This window comes from Stigmatopora nigra, chromosome 4 (genome assembly GCF_051989575.1).
Source record: "Stigmatopora nigra isolate UIUO_SnigA chromosome 4, RoL_Snig_1.1, whole genome shotgun sequence".
NCBI classification, from domain to species: domain Eukaryota; kingdom Metazoa; phylum Chordata; class Actinopteri; order Syngnathiformes; family Syngnathidae; genus Stigmatopora; species Stigmatopora nigra.
Window position 1 is genome coordinate 13,586,151 of NC_135511.1, and position 16,826 is coordinate 13,602,976.

A 16,826-nucleotide genomic window follows, 5' to 3' on the forward strand; every position below is an offset into this window, starting at 1 on the left:
CCGCCCTAGTCCAATTCTTAACATGCCTCTCAGATCCCTGGAGACTGAGTCACTGTTCCCTTTCAATAATGCAGCTCATCTAAGAGCTCAATAAGCTGGCCTTCATCAGGAGGACAAGTGGACTTGAGAAAAGACATAGCAAGCCTGGGGCATTATTACAAGTGGGCTAGAGGAAGCAAGTTATTTAGGGGGCAAGTAGTATTCTCATAAGGGTCTGCCAAGGACATAATTGAAGGGTACAACACTGCTCAAACGGTGAAATACACAAGTAATACCGTTTTAAAAATACTAGTTCAATAATCTGTACACACAACTCACTTTTTAACATTGAAAGTATCTCAGGAGTTTGAGTAAGAGAGAGAATTTAGATTGTCCAATCAGCCTACCCGGAGGACAACATGCAAACTCCACTCATGTAGACCGACCTGGACTTGAACCTAGGACCCCAGAGCTGCAAGGCTGACACGCTAACCACACGCTCCATCGAGCCGCAATTCCTTAACTGTTGTTTCTTTTAAAATCCAAACAATGATCCGAGACTTAAGACAGTGCAACTCACCAGCAGATCACCGTGACTTTTTCACCTGGGCAAGAAAAAATGGAGCAGCTTGGCTACGCAGCAATAAACACTGGAGAGCGAACATTCGTGCTTGCGAAGAGTCAAGCCCGAAGGCATGCTTTGTTTGCAGCCCACCTGTTTGCATAAGCTCCTCTCATTACTATGTTATTTTTTGTTTGTTAGCATAGGGGTGTTAAACAGATCGGTTTCTAAAAGAGCAAATAAAATGCAAATTATTTAACAACACTAGGCTGGGCACGTTAACGAATAAACTGATAGTTTAATAGTATTTTTTTAATGCAGTTATTTCTTTTAATCACACATTATTACTACCATTGCTTTTGTCTGATTTATACAAATCTGCTTATGACTAGATTTAGTTGAGAATACTCTGACTTATTTATATATATTTCCGTGAGCCATGATTCCATTAAAATAACAAAAAAATAAAAGCCAGCATTCTCTCTTGTCATGCTGTGCAGATGTCAGGAGCTCTATAGTACGGTCAATTTCACTTTCGCTTCAGGTCACAGTGACCTGGGTGGAGGATGGGCACGCACGTCTTTTAGAGCCTAACGTGGCATGGATGTTGTTATTGCATCCTCTACTCTGGCTGCTGGCAACGTCTTTCCAAGCGTAATGCAATAGTAAAGTCTTATTATGTGGTCATCTTGTGTGGTAAATCTAAAAGTCAGCAATATCTAACAAGCAACATTGAACGTGAATTACATAAAACTGACCCACTGCAGTCATCAAGCCTCAAAACTCATGAACATGATGATTTTTTTTTATTTTTTTTACTCTCTAGTTTCGATACACTGGAAGACTGTGAAATCCTCCTGAGCCCTGAGGTGATGTATGGCCCTGCCGCTCTGGACCTGTCTTGCCCAGTGGCCATGACTATGGCTCACTGTGCCGAGGTGGACTCTGAGAATTGGAACATCCAGCTCAAGAGAAGAACCCAAAACAATAAATGGGAGGTAAGAGCTGCAGGCACACACTGGTTGAATCAACAATGGCGTTCTGAGATCTTTGCCCTGGCACAGAAATTACATTTGGCTCTTTTGTCTTTTTCCCTTCGTGTTCTTTATTTTGCTACGAAATGTCACAACAGCACCTTATATTTGGAGGGATTAAGCCCAGTGTCAGATTCAAAAGGTTACAATAATGACATTGAAAACAATATTATTGTATACACGCTATACATCCAGACAACACTTGATTTTCTTTTACTACGGCACGTCCTTGTCCTTGCATCGCCCACCGAGAACCAAAGAAATTATGCTGACAAGAAATAAAAACAAATTAAGCAACAGCTGCTGATGTTTTCACACCTCGCCATAATGATATCTGTTCGGCTTTATTTCAGACAATGAAGTCCATCTGTTTTTGCAGCCCTTGCAACTATAGAAAATATCTCTACCAGCCGAATGCATATTTTAAAAGTTTTTTTTAGAACATATAAGCTAGCACCCACATGACCTTGACATAGGTTGTTTTTTTTGTGAGTGTTTTTTCTTTTGTTTTTTTATGCGAAATATGTTGCTCATTATGCAAAGTCTGCATACTGTATTTTAAATTGAAACTCAGATCAGTCTTGAGGAAAAGGCTTTTTTTTTGTAGTTAGGAGTCCTTCTGTCCGACTGTCAGGAGGTTTTTTGACACACTAATTTAATGATTCAATATTGTCAAGTAAAGAGGCAGTGTGAGCTTGTTTTGGTTCCATTAACATTGGATCTTAGGTGCCTACCCTTATGATAAATATCTTGCATGTACGCCTCTTGACTAAGTATGCAAATGATTGCAAATCTAATAACTTTGTTATCTTAAATTATTAGGGCAGGAATGTTTTTTTTCTGGTAATGCCTCTAGCTTCTGGCAAATAGAAAATTTAAAATTGTTCGACGCTTTTTTTTTTTTTTTTTTTTACAAAGAAAAGGACTACAGGTTGTTGTTTAGTGTAGCCCAATCTGGTGAATACAATAATCTGGAACCCCCTGAGGTGATAGCGGGATTTCAGATTAACGCTCCAAGGCAACATCCTCAAAGTTATGGAAGTACAATAGCTGAGCTATTGACTAAAGGCGGTGAAAATATTGGTCTTCACACCACACAATCAGGAAACCCTTCACAACAGTAAATTCCCCCACAGCATTAATAAAAGGTGCCTGTCTATATGTTGGGCCATTTATGTTTCTGTCCACTTTTCTAGATGTTTTTTTTCTTCTTCCATAGGTAACAAAAATGTACAGCATTAATCTGAACATGTTCAAAGCTTCATGCAACATGTGCAGTCCACAGAAATAATTTCAGTAAAGTCGTATAACTCTTTCACCATTGTATAGGGCAGATTTAAAGACATTTTCTAGCTAACATATATTGCTATAAATGTTCTATAGTTGTGAGTGTGATTGACCGTTTGTCTTAGGAGCCTGACAGTTGTCTGCCGAGGACAGTAAAGTATAACCAGCTTCTCACCCAACAACTTTTGGGATCTGAACTATGAGCTGTATATACAATCCAAGCTTTAGTTGATGATTTATGTGCAAGACATAAAAATGAACCATTGTGTGAGAGCAGAGTTATCCTGCCTTATGTTTTCTGTGTCTAGAGGGTGACATCAAACCACATAAAGGTAATGCCGCAGCAGGAGTAAAATAAAGAAACCATTATAGCCAGTAATAGGCAAGGAGAGGCATGGCTGCTGTCAGTCAGTGCGGGTAACGGTGAGGGAATTACAATAGAGCACATAAGGGTCTGTTAGACAAGGAACATATTGATTTGTGGATCAAGAAAGATCTTGCACAATGATTTTAGACATTGGCAAAGCAGCCAGAAAGTACTGGGCTTGTTTATGTGCTCTCAGCCCTTGCTTTCATGCAATATATTATCCCAGTCCACAAGCAATGCAGGGGTCCTAGCTGATATATCAGATAGACAAACTCAGAAATCAGTATACAGAATCTCAGAATCACTTTAATAGTTGGGAAAAAATAGCTATATCTGGTTTCTGGTTAAGGTTACATAACATTCATTCGTTTTCCAAACCGCTTAGGGTTGTGGGCGTGTTGGAGCTTAGCTAGTAACTATGGCCACCAGGCTGGGGACACCCTGAATTGCAGGGCCGCTTCAATGATTATTAAAACCTGCAGTATGTGTATATACTATGAAATGGTAAATGGTGAATTGGCTACTAAGGCAATGGTCTGCACTCTGAGTGCTTCTCTATTTTATGTTTTCAATTAGATATAATAACATTTAATTCCAAATCATAACAGATGATGTCCTTTTGTGACCATGGACTATTTTGTTTTTTCTGTTGGTACTATAAGTGTGATGACAAGTTTGGATTGGAATGAAAATAATGAGGAGAAAAATTCAGTCAGACAGTCATGTAAATGTAAATAGGACAAAAAGTTTTAGCAAGCCACACACGGGTCAGAATAATGAATACCACAGGTTTGCCTTTGGCTGTTGTGGTGGTTGTCAGCACTTAAAAGAGCTTGTTATTTAGAGCAAGGCTGCTCTCACCATTTTCTTTTCTTTCTGGCACATTATTATTCTCTGAAAGAGGGAATGGAAGCTGCATGAAATGTTTAAGAGCAGTTGAAACTCTTTTGTCTATCATCCTCAAATGTAAATGTCTTAAGACACTTCTAGCTTTGATTGTTTTATCCGGTTTTACTGAACAGTAGGCATTAGGACATTGTCAGATAGATTTAGTATAAGTAGGCAGGATTGTGCAAGGGAAAAAAAAAAGAAACATTCACAGAACCTTATTATGACTTTATACAATGAAGGCGGCAAAGTGGCTGACTGGTTAGTATGATGTCTCACAGGGCTTCAGTTCAAACATTAGCCTGTGTGGAATTTTTATTGCTCTCTTCACAACTACCCTGAAATCGGCTAATATGACAGTGTTTAAGTGCTTCACATTATCTGCTGTTTTACTTTTCCCTGACTATGATGTAGTATAGTCGCATTTCTGGATCATTTGTGGGGGCATAATTCAGTTTTAGGTGCCTAGGTTTAAGTCCACTGGCATATTTAACGTCATTTAAGGGAAGAACGAATACAATCAAGATGGCAAAGTGAAAAGAGAATAAAAGTCAGACAGAGAACATTCTTTTTTATTTTAATATTGATTGTGGGCAGCACAGAGATCATGAAATTTTTCTGATTTGTAATAATATAATAATCCCCTACGGACAGAAATACAGGAGAAAGAAAAGAAAGGACTATTACACCCACAAATACTTGGCACTATTCAAGTTCATGCTTTGTTAAACTACACAGTACCCACAGAGGACCTCTGAGCTCCTGCAGCATTATCATAATATTCATTCATATTTCAGTGTGTTAAAATGCGTATATAAGGGAGGCTGGAAAGAAATTAACATAACATGTGCACAAGAGGAATCTGCTTTACATGAACATCAGTGAATCAAGTAGTTACATTATTCAGACTCATTTTTTTTATACCGTACCTTATCTTTCTCGGCAAAAACCAAGTTGTCTCTATTTGTTATTTTGCCAAGAATTCGTACGACTTTGGCTCAAGAAAATTGCAAAATATGAATATATTTTAAGTGAATTTTTAAGAACTGTTAGACGTGTATAGGTAAACTTAACCGTAATCATTTTTTTCTTGCAAGAAAAAGCTTTTCTGTTTACTTTATGTATGAGCTTCTGACCAAATGGACCATATTTCATTTGTTAGGTACTGTTTTATAGGATATAATAAAACTAACACTAATAATGCAACTCTATGTCTTGTTGTTTTGTCAATGGGAAAACTTTAATGACAACAAGTGCATGATAAAATAACACCTCGTAAAAGACACTTCTTTAGATAACAAGCTCAGGTCAGGTACCAGCACCAAGTGAGCAGTACAGGTACGAGTTGTTGGTTCGATTTGTGGCTGCTAGTAAGACTGTAGATGGCTACTTACTTCTTATCATTTTATTAGAAGAAAATATTGCTTCTCCGGCATCAACCTAGGGCACATTGTTTTTTTCTCACCGCACCTGTTATGTTTATGATCACACATATTTTACATTGTACTGCACCACACTTGGGTGCTATAAAAATCTATTGATGGTCAGGATTTGAGGATGATAAGAGGCTGTTTTGAAATGTGCATGAGATTTTTTTTTGGTTGTTGTTGTTGTTTGTAGTGAATTATTTTCATTACCATTTCATTTTTTGGTTTCTGTCTTACCTCATGACATTTATTTGTTTTCAGTGTGCACATGAAAACAAATGCCGAATATAGGTAATGTGAGAATGAAAATGAGAGGGTAAGCCAGGTGTAAACAATTTTTCTTCAGTTGGTACAAAATGAAGTGCTTAGAATGCTGTTGTTTCATGAATAAAAATAAGTGTGTTTTGATCATAATAACTATATATTTGTGTGACCATCTGGTATTGGTATTCTGCTATCTGCCAACATCTTTACTTTCAGAGGGAATGATTATTTTTTTGTCTGCCACAGAATTGTCACCTAGTGTATAGAATGTATTGTTATATTTAAACCTATGTTATGTGGCTCCTATCATGAATATTTGATGTTGTTTTGCTTTTTTAAATTCGATAAAAGATCAATGTAAGTGTGTAAGCTGTGTATTATAAAGCAAGTGTCAGCATTGAGGAAGAAAAATATCAATGTATTTCTTCATATAGGATGTTTTATAGCTCTTTTTGATCTCTTTAACCTGTATGGGTATAAGTCTTCATGACAAAATGATTATCTTTTTTATGTATGTATCATTACAAATGACATTGAGGCATGAAATGTTGTAATAGAAGTGGCATCAGTGCATCAATGCAGCTGGTTGTTTGTAGTGTTTGTCCAAGCATGGCTGGCTGTATGCAAATGTAACTAGTGTTTATTTCAAAACACAACATTATATAAACTCAATTGGCTTTGTGGTCACGTTTAGATACATTGATCTATGAGTTATATGTTGTGGCTTTTAAGTGAGTTCTAGCACTGGAGCAAAAAAGCTTTTATCGTCCAATTATAATTCCTGCTGTGTTACTGAAGATGTAGTAATTATCCAAAAGAAAAGCATTACGAAAATTAATAAACAGACCTTTTTAATTTGGTCTGTTCCCTACAAACATGTAGGAATTTATTTTTGGAATGAAAAATCCCAGTACAATTTAGGACTGTTACATTATTTTCCCACACTAATCCCAGTATATGTCTGGAGAATTGATGCTTCTTGAATATTATTGTTGTTTGATTTAGATGAACAAATTGAAATTCAAGGCATAATCATGTTAGTGGCTAAGAAAAAAATTTGAGTTTTAAAAGTATGATTAAAGTTTATGGCGCTTTATATAGGATGGGAAAAGTTTCATGAAGTTATCACTGGGAACATTCTGACATTTGTTCAATAGGGTAAAATGTACACCTTTGTTTTATGTTGTAGGAGGTGATGATGGTGGAGGATGAGTCGACTTCTTGTTACTGCCTAATGGACTCGACAAGCTGCCACCTGCTGCTCGACCAACCAGGTTCATATGCCCTTGTGGGTGAGCCCCTGACACAGGCTGCCATCAAGAGGTTGAAACTAGCGGTGTTCGGGAGCATGGAGGGCACTACCATGAACTACAGTCTGCGGGTGTACTGCGTGGATGATACGCCAAATGCCTTTCAGGTAGGGAAACACAATTTCATCCTAACGCTACTTATCCATAAAACAAAGAGAACAAGAACTTTAGATTTACTATTTGTCTCCTGGCTTTGTTTTTTTTAGAGACTTGTGTAGATTGTTCGGATCTTTTCAAAAAAACATTTTTATGTTAATGTTCTCTTTATTTTCATAGAATATAGTGACGATTGCGACATGTTGTGTTTTACTATGGTAGTAAAAAGAGATGAAATATTATAACGTTTTAATGTATTCACTGTGTATATAGCGGTTATTAAACCAGGAGATTTGTTAGGGAATTTTCCCTCATAAATGCCAAGACTCAAACTTGTATATTTTAGGACTAACTTTTCAAATTGATTTCCTGTTCTATAGCTAGTCATCATATATGAACGTCTTTAATGAGGATTAGCAATTTCAAAAAAATGTGTAGAAGTTGAAAACCAAGATAAATTATAGTTTCACTTATTGTACAACAATAAGACACTGACAAAGTGCTCTTATAATCAATGCCACTCAAATGTTAATCGATAGGCTTTTGTTATCATCATGAGTTGATTTGTCTTTCGACAGCCAGATTAGAGGGGTTCTATGTGTTGAGATCCCTTAAGTGAACATCTGGGAAATCAGATTCCTTGTGATCCCTTATGAGGCCCGACTAAATTGGAGATCTCGGTGTTGTGACGTTATCTTCTCTGCGACCACCATTTTGTCATATAAAGGCTGGCTTTGGAAATTGAAATTTCCAATTCTTGGGGTTTTGTCTGCTCGCACTACATCTTTGTTGTGTTTTTCCTAATAATCACAGTCTTTTCTGGTTCCCCATGATGCTCCATTCAACAAAAAGACCTGTGTCAAAATCTCTGATGAACTAAGGTTAATGCAGTTCATATCATAATTAAGTACCCCTCTTTAGAATTTAGTTTTATGAGGTATCTGTCAGGAAAAAAAAAATGGAATGCTGTTGGACGATTCATCAAAAAAGCCCAATTACTAGACAAAGGACAGTTTAATTGCTGCCTTTTTAATAGTTAAACTATGTTTAATCACATTTCAGAGAACATTTGTAAAAACCTGGCTTCAAAAAACTATAAATATGTCACACAAACCAGAATGCTTAACGTCCTTGTAATTTTTTTCTTGTGCAAACTATGTTGGGTTACGCTTTGCTTTTATATAAAAAAATGCTTTGAAATATACCAATTGTATCCTGCTGAATGGGCTGCTGTAGTGCATAGTCAACAAAATGGCAACAGTGGTCAAGAAATCATTATCTCAAAATATACTGTTGGTAGCTTTTTCTCCAATAATTGTGTGCCAGTGAGATTAAACATTTGTCTTTTGTAGCAGTCAATAAACTGGACACATTCCTAGTCAGTCAATGTAGCGTGTAAGGAGAATTAAAGCCATCTTTAGCATTTCCATTCTTTGTGCGGCCATGAGAAATAGAATAATCAACGTGATTTACGTTGTAGGAGTCAAGGGACTTTCCCAAGAGCAGATGAGGGGGCTGTGAACTCTACATTTCCTTTGTGTCACCTTGACATTGTTAGATCTCTTCAAATAAGTCAACACACAAAGTATGCAGCAAGACATGATATGGAAAATGTGACCATTCTTAAATCCAGATAGAAATGAAGGATGAGACCACCTAGTATATTTCAGATTGCTCACAGTCACTTTTCTGTTCCAAATCACATTTGTCATCATGTATTTTCATGCACAGTGAAATTACAAAATACAATTTGGCCAAGCACATTACTTAAAACAAATAGGTAGACATGGATATCCCATTGTGTATGTGTTACATTCAATCCAAGTGACCTTAAATCAGATACACTTGCAATGATTAGGATGCACTAAGAGAGACAGGCCAGACGTAATACCATCCCACTGGGAAACTCAACAGTGATGACAAACAATCACCTGCAAGCAACAACACAAGTGCTCTTTCATCATCACAAATTCAATTTGGGAGAAAGACGTTTATCACTGACACACGCACACACATGCACACACAAACATGATTCAAATTGTTTTTTTTTCATACTGCCATGTGGAATCTTGGAAATGTGATGCTAATGGAAGCACAGGAGGAGGCTTTATTAAAGTGGAAACAAGTCATTCATTTGGTCGCAAACATTTTAACATTTAGATTTGGGAAGGGAAAAAAATATTGCAATAGGTGCTCGTCTTGGTATGCAGAAATATCAACTATTTTCTTCAAGCCTTTTTAATTATAAGGCTTTTCATTTTACTCTCTTCTACTATTTTTTCACACAGGGGGTGGTGGCAGCAGAGAAGGGTAGAGGGGGTCAGCTCCTCGAGGAGCCAAAGATGTTGCCTTTTCGAGCCAACACCTTCAACCTACAGGTGTCTATCCAAGATGTGCCCCAATTCCTGTGGAGCATCAAACCCTTTACCACCTGCCAGGTAAAGCTTGGTTTAATGTCTAATTAGTATTCATGAAATTGCTAAATAGGTCCCTTTTACTTCTACTACTAAGCACAATATTCCATTATAAACCTTTACAAATATGGTTATTTTGTGGGCTTGTGGTGATCTGATCCATCTAATTCAGTTTGTATGTATTGTCAAGTGGCAGAAATGATCATTTTCTTATTTGAATGTAAAAAGACACCTTAGATGAAGTCCCTCGCCGCAGTGGTCTGACCAAGAAGAAACGATTGCTTTTATACACATACTCACTCAGTCTCATCTTTTTATCAGCAATTTTCTCAGCACTTCCTAGTGTGCAACCTCGGCCTGAATGTAATCACAGTCAATACCATCAAAGAAAGCAAACTAGGAAACAAAACTGTGCAAGATAAAGACTTGGCAACATCGACAGTGGGTTTAAACAACTAACGCTCGTTAAAAGACTAACATCTTGGCAATTTGTTTGTGGAGAAATGCGGCATGGAGCCCTCCTGACTTCTCTGTTGATGTGCCCTTAGCACGGCACTACCAAACCTGAATTTTGCCTTTTGTGCTGGCCGGTTCTACTGTGGACACATAGAAAAGAGATAATGTGTAATTTGGTAGCATTTAAAACAAATTTTTGGAGAAATGTGATTGAACCTTGCTCCAACCTTCCTTTCCTCTTTGAGGAACAAAAACGTTATATGTAGTAAGTCGGACAGAATGATGCACAGTTGATCACTAATGTTTTATTTATACCTTTTTTTTAAACTGTGGAGGAAATTTCCTGCGCTGCTGAGCTGTGTCCTGACTTTACGGTGAATGCAGGGCAAAATCTCCGCTCCTCAAAGTCATCCACCTTCTCAACAGCCTTATTTATGGGAGCCTCGGGACAGCAGGCACGCCTCGGTTAGGTGGAGCAGGTGTAGAATAATAGCCGAGCATTGTAGTATACATCAAGTCTGCTTTCAGTGCTAAAGAGCTTCCAAGCTTTTCGCCGTTATGTCACACCACCCTTTCCTCCATCCCTAATTCTTTCGGACTATTATTTTCTCATTTGTGCTGTGCCATGTAGTCGAGATCAAAATCACAAGGGTCAGGTCTTCAGCAGGAAGGTAGGTCACTGCTTAAAAAAAATAAAAAAAACACTGACAGGTCACATATTAATATGCAGATTTGGCAGCAATGGAATGCAGAAAAGGTCAAAGACATTCAAAAGATGTGCTGGGTCTTCAGAAACTAAAGAGATTAAATTAATCTTTCAACACTCGTGTAAAACTGAACAAAATGGCACGTGTAAACGCGGCGGCTGAAGCTATCAGATTTCTGTTTGTTTTTTTGTTTTTTTTCTTGTCCTTTTTCCGGTCATTGGAAGCATTTACTCTGTATGACTATGAAGAATTGGACAGTTGACCGTCAATGGATAAATTTGGCATTATCAGGGAAAGCTGGCAGAGAAGCTTTGTGGAACTAATAGGCAGTTTGTCGTGACAAACAAAAAACTCACTCAAAGTGCACAACTTGAATGTTTCATTAGGAAGTAAAAAATTAATACGGATAACCTGTTAATCCAAAATATTTACATCAGTGGTAAATATGACAGTAACATTGATCCAGCATATCATTCATTAACAATTAGTGCATACAGGGGAACCCTGTCAATGGCTTGTTACTAGTATTGCGGCAGGCTTGAATATCTTAACCTGGAAGTTTATACAACTGATATGAAACTGTTGTAATACAAGACGTAAATATTATAAGACTAGATATATATCAAGCTGTACAACATTGGAACCTTTTTTTTTTAGCCGACCCCCTATGTTATCATACTTTTGTTATTTTCTATACCAGATGTCCTCATTAGGTGAGGAGTACAATGTGGGAGGAAGCACGGAGAAAGCATGAAACTTAACATAAGGAGTTGACATTTAATACTGAACTGTAAAGCAATTCAGTCAACTTTTTTTTTATTTTTATCCTGTTATTTTTTATCAAATGATTAAATGTTCAAATATATTGAAACATTTTTGGACAACTCATATTTCTCAGGGTTTTTTTTGTTTTTTTGTGCTGATATAGTAAGCGTGGGTACTTCTAGGCTCTGATAGCTGAGTCATTTTTTTTTTTTACCAAGCCACTTTAGTAATGTGCTATGTCACTGTTTCCTGCAGGAATTCTCATTTCCCCAAGTGTGGTGCAGCAACCAGCAGCCTCTGCACTGTGCCTTTTCTCTGGAGAGATACAGCCCAGCCACCACCCAACTCTCCTGCAAAATCAGCGTGCGGCAGGTCAAAGGCCATGAAGAGATTCTGCAGGTTTACACAGCTGTTGGCAAGGTCAGCCACTTGGGTTGCGGGTGGGAGACTGATGGGACGCTCCACTTTTTTTTTTTTTTGCTCAACCTTTATGTAACCTTCCTGCAGTGTGTCCACTGTCAGCAGGGCCGGGCCCTCCTGAGCAAGGATTGTGTTCATAGATTAAACACACCACTATAATTTTCCCCCCTTAAATTATATAGTAAACGAATAATAGCAGTCAAACTATTTTCTGATCTTTATTCAGAGAGACACTTTGTCTACAAAATGATTTACGACACATAGTCACACGCTTATGAGCACCTGGGAGCTTTTCGGAGTAACAAAAGTCTTCTGTCAGGAGCAGAACAGTTTTGCTGGAGCAGCTTGGAGTTTGAAATGCTTAGTCAAGAGCACCTTGACAAGTGGCTGTTTCGGCTGAAAAGAGGGATACTTGTCTGTTTTTTTTTTTTTATACACGGTCACTTGCATACTTATCTTGCCTTCCTAAGCGTTCATCTTCCTGTCTACACGGCTTTTCTGTATTGTCTAGTATTAGTATAACGCCCAGAATTCCAATTCTCAGCCAAAATATGTTGTTGTTTTTTCAGACCAGGAGAGTAATTGATTTACATGGTCAGTTTAGTGTTTATAATTGTTATTGCAGCTCCATTTTGATTTTTATTTTCACGTATAAAGAAGTAGAAAGGGCAGGAATATGTGTATATAATGTATTGTATAAATAACACACCAGTTTGTGTTGTTGCTTAAACCTGTTTGAACCTTTTTTTTTTGTACAGACTGAAAAGGAATCGGTTCCAATTTTCATGCAGACAGACTGCACCATCACCTCACAGACAGGACCCAAGGCTTTTAAAATCCCCTTATCCATCCGCCGGAGGATTTGTGCCACCTTCGACACTGCCAACGCCAAGGGCAAGGACTGGCAACTCTTAGCCCACAAACTTCACTTAGATCGGTGAGCCACGAGCCTCTCATGCATTTGAATGCCCCTTTTTTTCTGAGATTCTGGCACAGTTGTTATGCTGTGTTTTTTTAATATAAAAGCAATTAAAAGGTAACTAAAATGAAATTTAAAGTGATTTTTAAAAACTAATCAGAACTAACTCAAGTCAAAGCAAAATAATCAAGTCCCATAATGAAAATGTTAAATCTAATGAAACCATTTGTGTCAATATTCAGAGTTGAATCAAAAAGTCAGCTACAATAAGTTCAAGCCCAAATTAAAGGATAAATTAAAAAGGAATAAATTCATGGATCTTTGTTGATGAAACACAACAAAGGCCATCATACGAGATATTTCCAAAATTAATTAACTCCCAAAATCCAGTTTCCATTTTAATATTGTACCAATGATGCATTTACAACATGATTCTGTCCACTTCTAAATGGCTGCAAAGTCTATTAACAATATGAAGAAATTATTATATTAATGCATAATAACTAACTAGCATCCTAAAAACAAAATATTTAATTCTATAATATGTTTCCCTGCTAAAGTATTAAGTAAGCGTAATTAAAAAGTACAGAAATAGATGGGGGAGCCCTCACCGTGATGGTCATTTAGATACTAAATGTTTTTGGCAGGGTTTTGGATTATGGTAGCTATAATCTGCTCAGCGGATAGTTTGTGAGGGTTTGTTATCTTGGAGTCCTTTGGGCTTCCAAATGATCTCGATAAGATTTCTTCTGTGCATTTGGGGGTGGCTTTGGATCTCACCTGATCAAACCAAAAGCTGCAAGGCTTTTAAGTTACTCAATGCCATTGTCCCTGGAGAGTTCTAAAAAGCTGCAGTGAAACACTGACCCCCACTGGGCTATCTCCACATGACAAACTCATTGGCATGGCAACAAGCTCATTGAAATTTTTCTTGGGTTAAGACTATGGAAGCTAAGCAGCTTTAAGCCTCCTTTTGAGTTATCTTTTGGGATGCTACCAACATATTCTTGGTTATGTTTTTTTTTTTAACACTGGTGTCAATCGGATTGTCATGCTTTATGAAAGGTACACCATTTTTTTTGTTCGTTTAACTATTATACAGTACAAGATCATGAGTAAAGTCTGGGTTATTTGGAATGAATTTTTAGAAACAGATATTTGGGATATTCTGGAATATGCTTCTGTTTATTTTTTTAAGATCCAGAAGACTGAAAGGGATCATCCTGACTCATATTTTGCTGTAATTATTTGCTCTGCATCTTTAGTACAACATATATCCTGGTTGCAGTACATCATGGGGGAAATTGATGTATGCCCAACCAATTTAAAAAAAAAGAAAAATCTTGCGACTGTGGTACATTTGGGCTTGTACATTGGACTTGACCATTTTGACTGGAGGGGCCTTTTAAATGATGTTGTTTCCTTGCAAAGTCTGCTCCTTAGAGGTCTCAACCAACAACTTTTAGCACAGCTTCTCATGATCTCATGAGTGATGTAGCGTGTGAATTTAGCCTTCTGGGGCATTGGGGCTTTCATTCTTTTTGTATCAAAATTGATCTGAAGCTTTGAGGCTTCACTGCCAGAAGTAACAGTGAGATTTCGAACAGAGAAAGAACAGCCACGTCTGGATTGACTGACGTATTAACTCTGATAACTGAATTCAAGCAATCAGAAATTGGAAACAAATCAAGTCATTTCCTTTACAATTATTTACTCAATATAGGTTGGAATAATTGAGTTTGCTGTACTATAGACTTTGTTTCTAAGAACTAAGCTTGACATTGAATTGCCGCATTCCTAATGCATTTGCACGTATGGCTTTTGTGCTTTATAGCTACTTTTTAAACACACTGCAACACAACCGTGCGTTATAAGATTGGGCAGCTAATCAATAACTGTGCACCTCATCTGCCAGAGCAGGGAGAGAATCCCTGCTCCTTCTGCCAGTCACTACAGTGCAGAAAATACATGCCAAGTGTACTAACAAAGCCATGGAAGTATCTGTCCTATCACTATCAAGCCATTAAACATTAGCATGAATAATGAGGATGATGTGGGATTGCCACCACTGCAGCAATCTGTCATACCCAATAAATATGAAGAAATCTAATGAGAATATATTTAGCAGTGGATAAAGCACACTAGGGAACTCATTTTTTCTTCCTCCACTTTGATTTCAGTGTGTGGATTTTCCAATATTTTGTTCCATGAATATTTAGGCACATTTTTTTCATACTGGTGTCTATTAAATGATATTCTATCTTTTATTTGTATACCTTCACAGAAACCTTGGTTATTTTGCAAAGCAGCAGAGTCCCTCAGCCATCATACTGTGCCTATGGGAGGCTCGCCACCAGGACACTGCTGACCTTGACTCTCTTGCCAGTGCACTTGAGGAAATTGGCAAGATCCACCCCAAAAGTTCTCCCGAGGACCATGAAGAGCGGGAAGAGCAGGAGACGGACTTGAATGAAATACATGCATGCAGTCTGAGATGAATAGGCGCACTCGTAAGGAAGATTTGTCCATGCCATGATATCCAGACGGAGAGAAGAACATCCTGCAGGTTGTGTTGGTCTGCTGCGAATTTATAATATAGACAAAACCATCCCAAATGGGAGAAGTTAAGCTTTGCCCACTATGGATTCTTCTACTTCTGTAATTTCTCGTCTTCAACGACAGACCCCTTACCAGCTTCTTAATTTTAGTTTTTTTTTCCTCTGTTTCTAATTTAATTGTCTTTGTCTGTACCTCATCTTAGTAAATTGGTGTTTGGGGAATATATTGTGTTACAGTAGTTTCTGAAGTGGCATGAGACCAAGAGAGAATCTACCGTCTCCTGTGGATGGCACAGTAATGGGAGAAAAGGCTAATTGTTTATGTTAATGTTGTATTTGTGAAAATGCAAGGGATTAGGCTGTATACATCTCTGAAAACATAGTTATACAGGATCTATTATAAATATTGTATCCTAAAATTCTGCCCAACAATAACCTGTTTGCAGAGTGATAGGCGCATATGGTCAGAAACTATTGGGATAATGATGCTATACTGCTGTTTTACAGCTGATAACAGTTGTTTTTTTTTTTCCTTGACAGAAATGGAAGTTAATTTCCTAAAGCTGTCAGGGGGTTGTATGACTGTGGTTTATCAAAGAGTTACACTACTAGTAAGAGCTGTCATGTTGACTCCGCATGAGCTCATCTAATGAAATTCTAACTTCTTTTCAACTGGATGAGCAGAATAATACATGTACAATGTATTTTTTCAGGAACCTTTTGACCCTGAGGTCAGAGGTGATGTAAAAAGTTATTGATGTCAAAGTTTATGGGTCAATTTTTTATGAGTTCCTTCCGGTCACACGGGTGGGGAGTGTGTGTTTTATTACACCATCCTGGATCTGGAGCGTGTCACTTTTTGATCTAGCTGTCAAATGTGTATTAAGGTGTATATTTTAAGGGCTGATTTTTATGTAAAAAGTTATAGAGAGGGTTAGGGGGTCAGATGTTTATCGAGGTCCATTCGATGTCATGGGTGAGGGGGTGTGTGTTATTTTTATTACCCTAAAAGGTGCGGGGGGGGGGGGTGTTTTATTACACCATCCTGGATCTGGAGTGTGTGGCTTGATGATCTAGCTGTCAAAGATGTATATTTAAGGGCGGGTGTTTACGTAAAAAGTTTTTGATGTCAGAGTTCGAAGGCAGTTGCTTAGTGGGCTACATCCAGTCTCAAGGGTGGGGAATCCTGGTTTATCACCCCGACCTGTGCTGATTGTTGTTGTAGATGTCTCATCGCATCTCACCTCATCTCATTTTCTGAACCGCTTTCTCCTCATTAGGTGTCGCGGGGGAGCTAGAGCCAATCCCAGCTGAGGCAGGGGACACCCGATGGACCCGATAAACACTTGAGCCTTAACCCTCTCTATAACTTT

The 16,826-nt window shown here is 37.8% G+C and overlaps 1 protein-coding gene across 2 annotated transcripts in view; it reads left to right on the top strand.

Annotated features, from left to right (window-relative positions):
• LOC144195788 (netrin receptor UNC5D-like) overlaps positions 1-15,871 on the top strand; it is a 75,993-nt gene extending 60,122 nt beyond the window's left edge. For both annotated transcript variants that reach the window (XM_077715634.1, XM_077715633.1), the window contains 6 exons: positions 1,368-1,539; positions 6,998-7,225; positions 9,503-9,652; positions 11,812-11,976; positions 12,735-12,913; positions 15,180-15,871. In XM_077715634.1, coding sequence (XP_077571760.1) covers positions 1,368-1,539; positions 6,998-7,225; positions 9,503-9,652; positions 11,812-11,976; positions 12,735-12,913; positions 15,180-15,393 — 1,108 coding nt within the window. In that variant the 3' untranslated portion in view covers positions 15,394-15,871. The remainder of the gene's footprint in view (positions 1-1,367; positions 1,540-6,997; positions 7,226-9,502; positions 9,653-11,811; positions 11,977-12,734; positions 12,914-15,179) is intronic.
• The last annotated feature ends 955 nt before the right edge of the window (positions 15,872-16,826 follow it).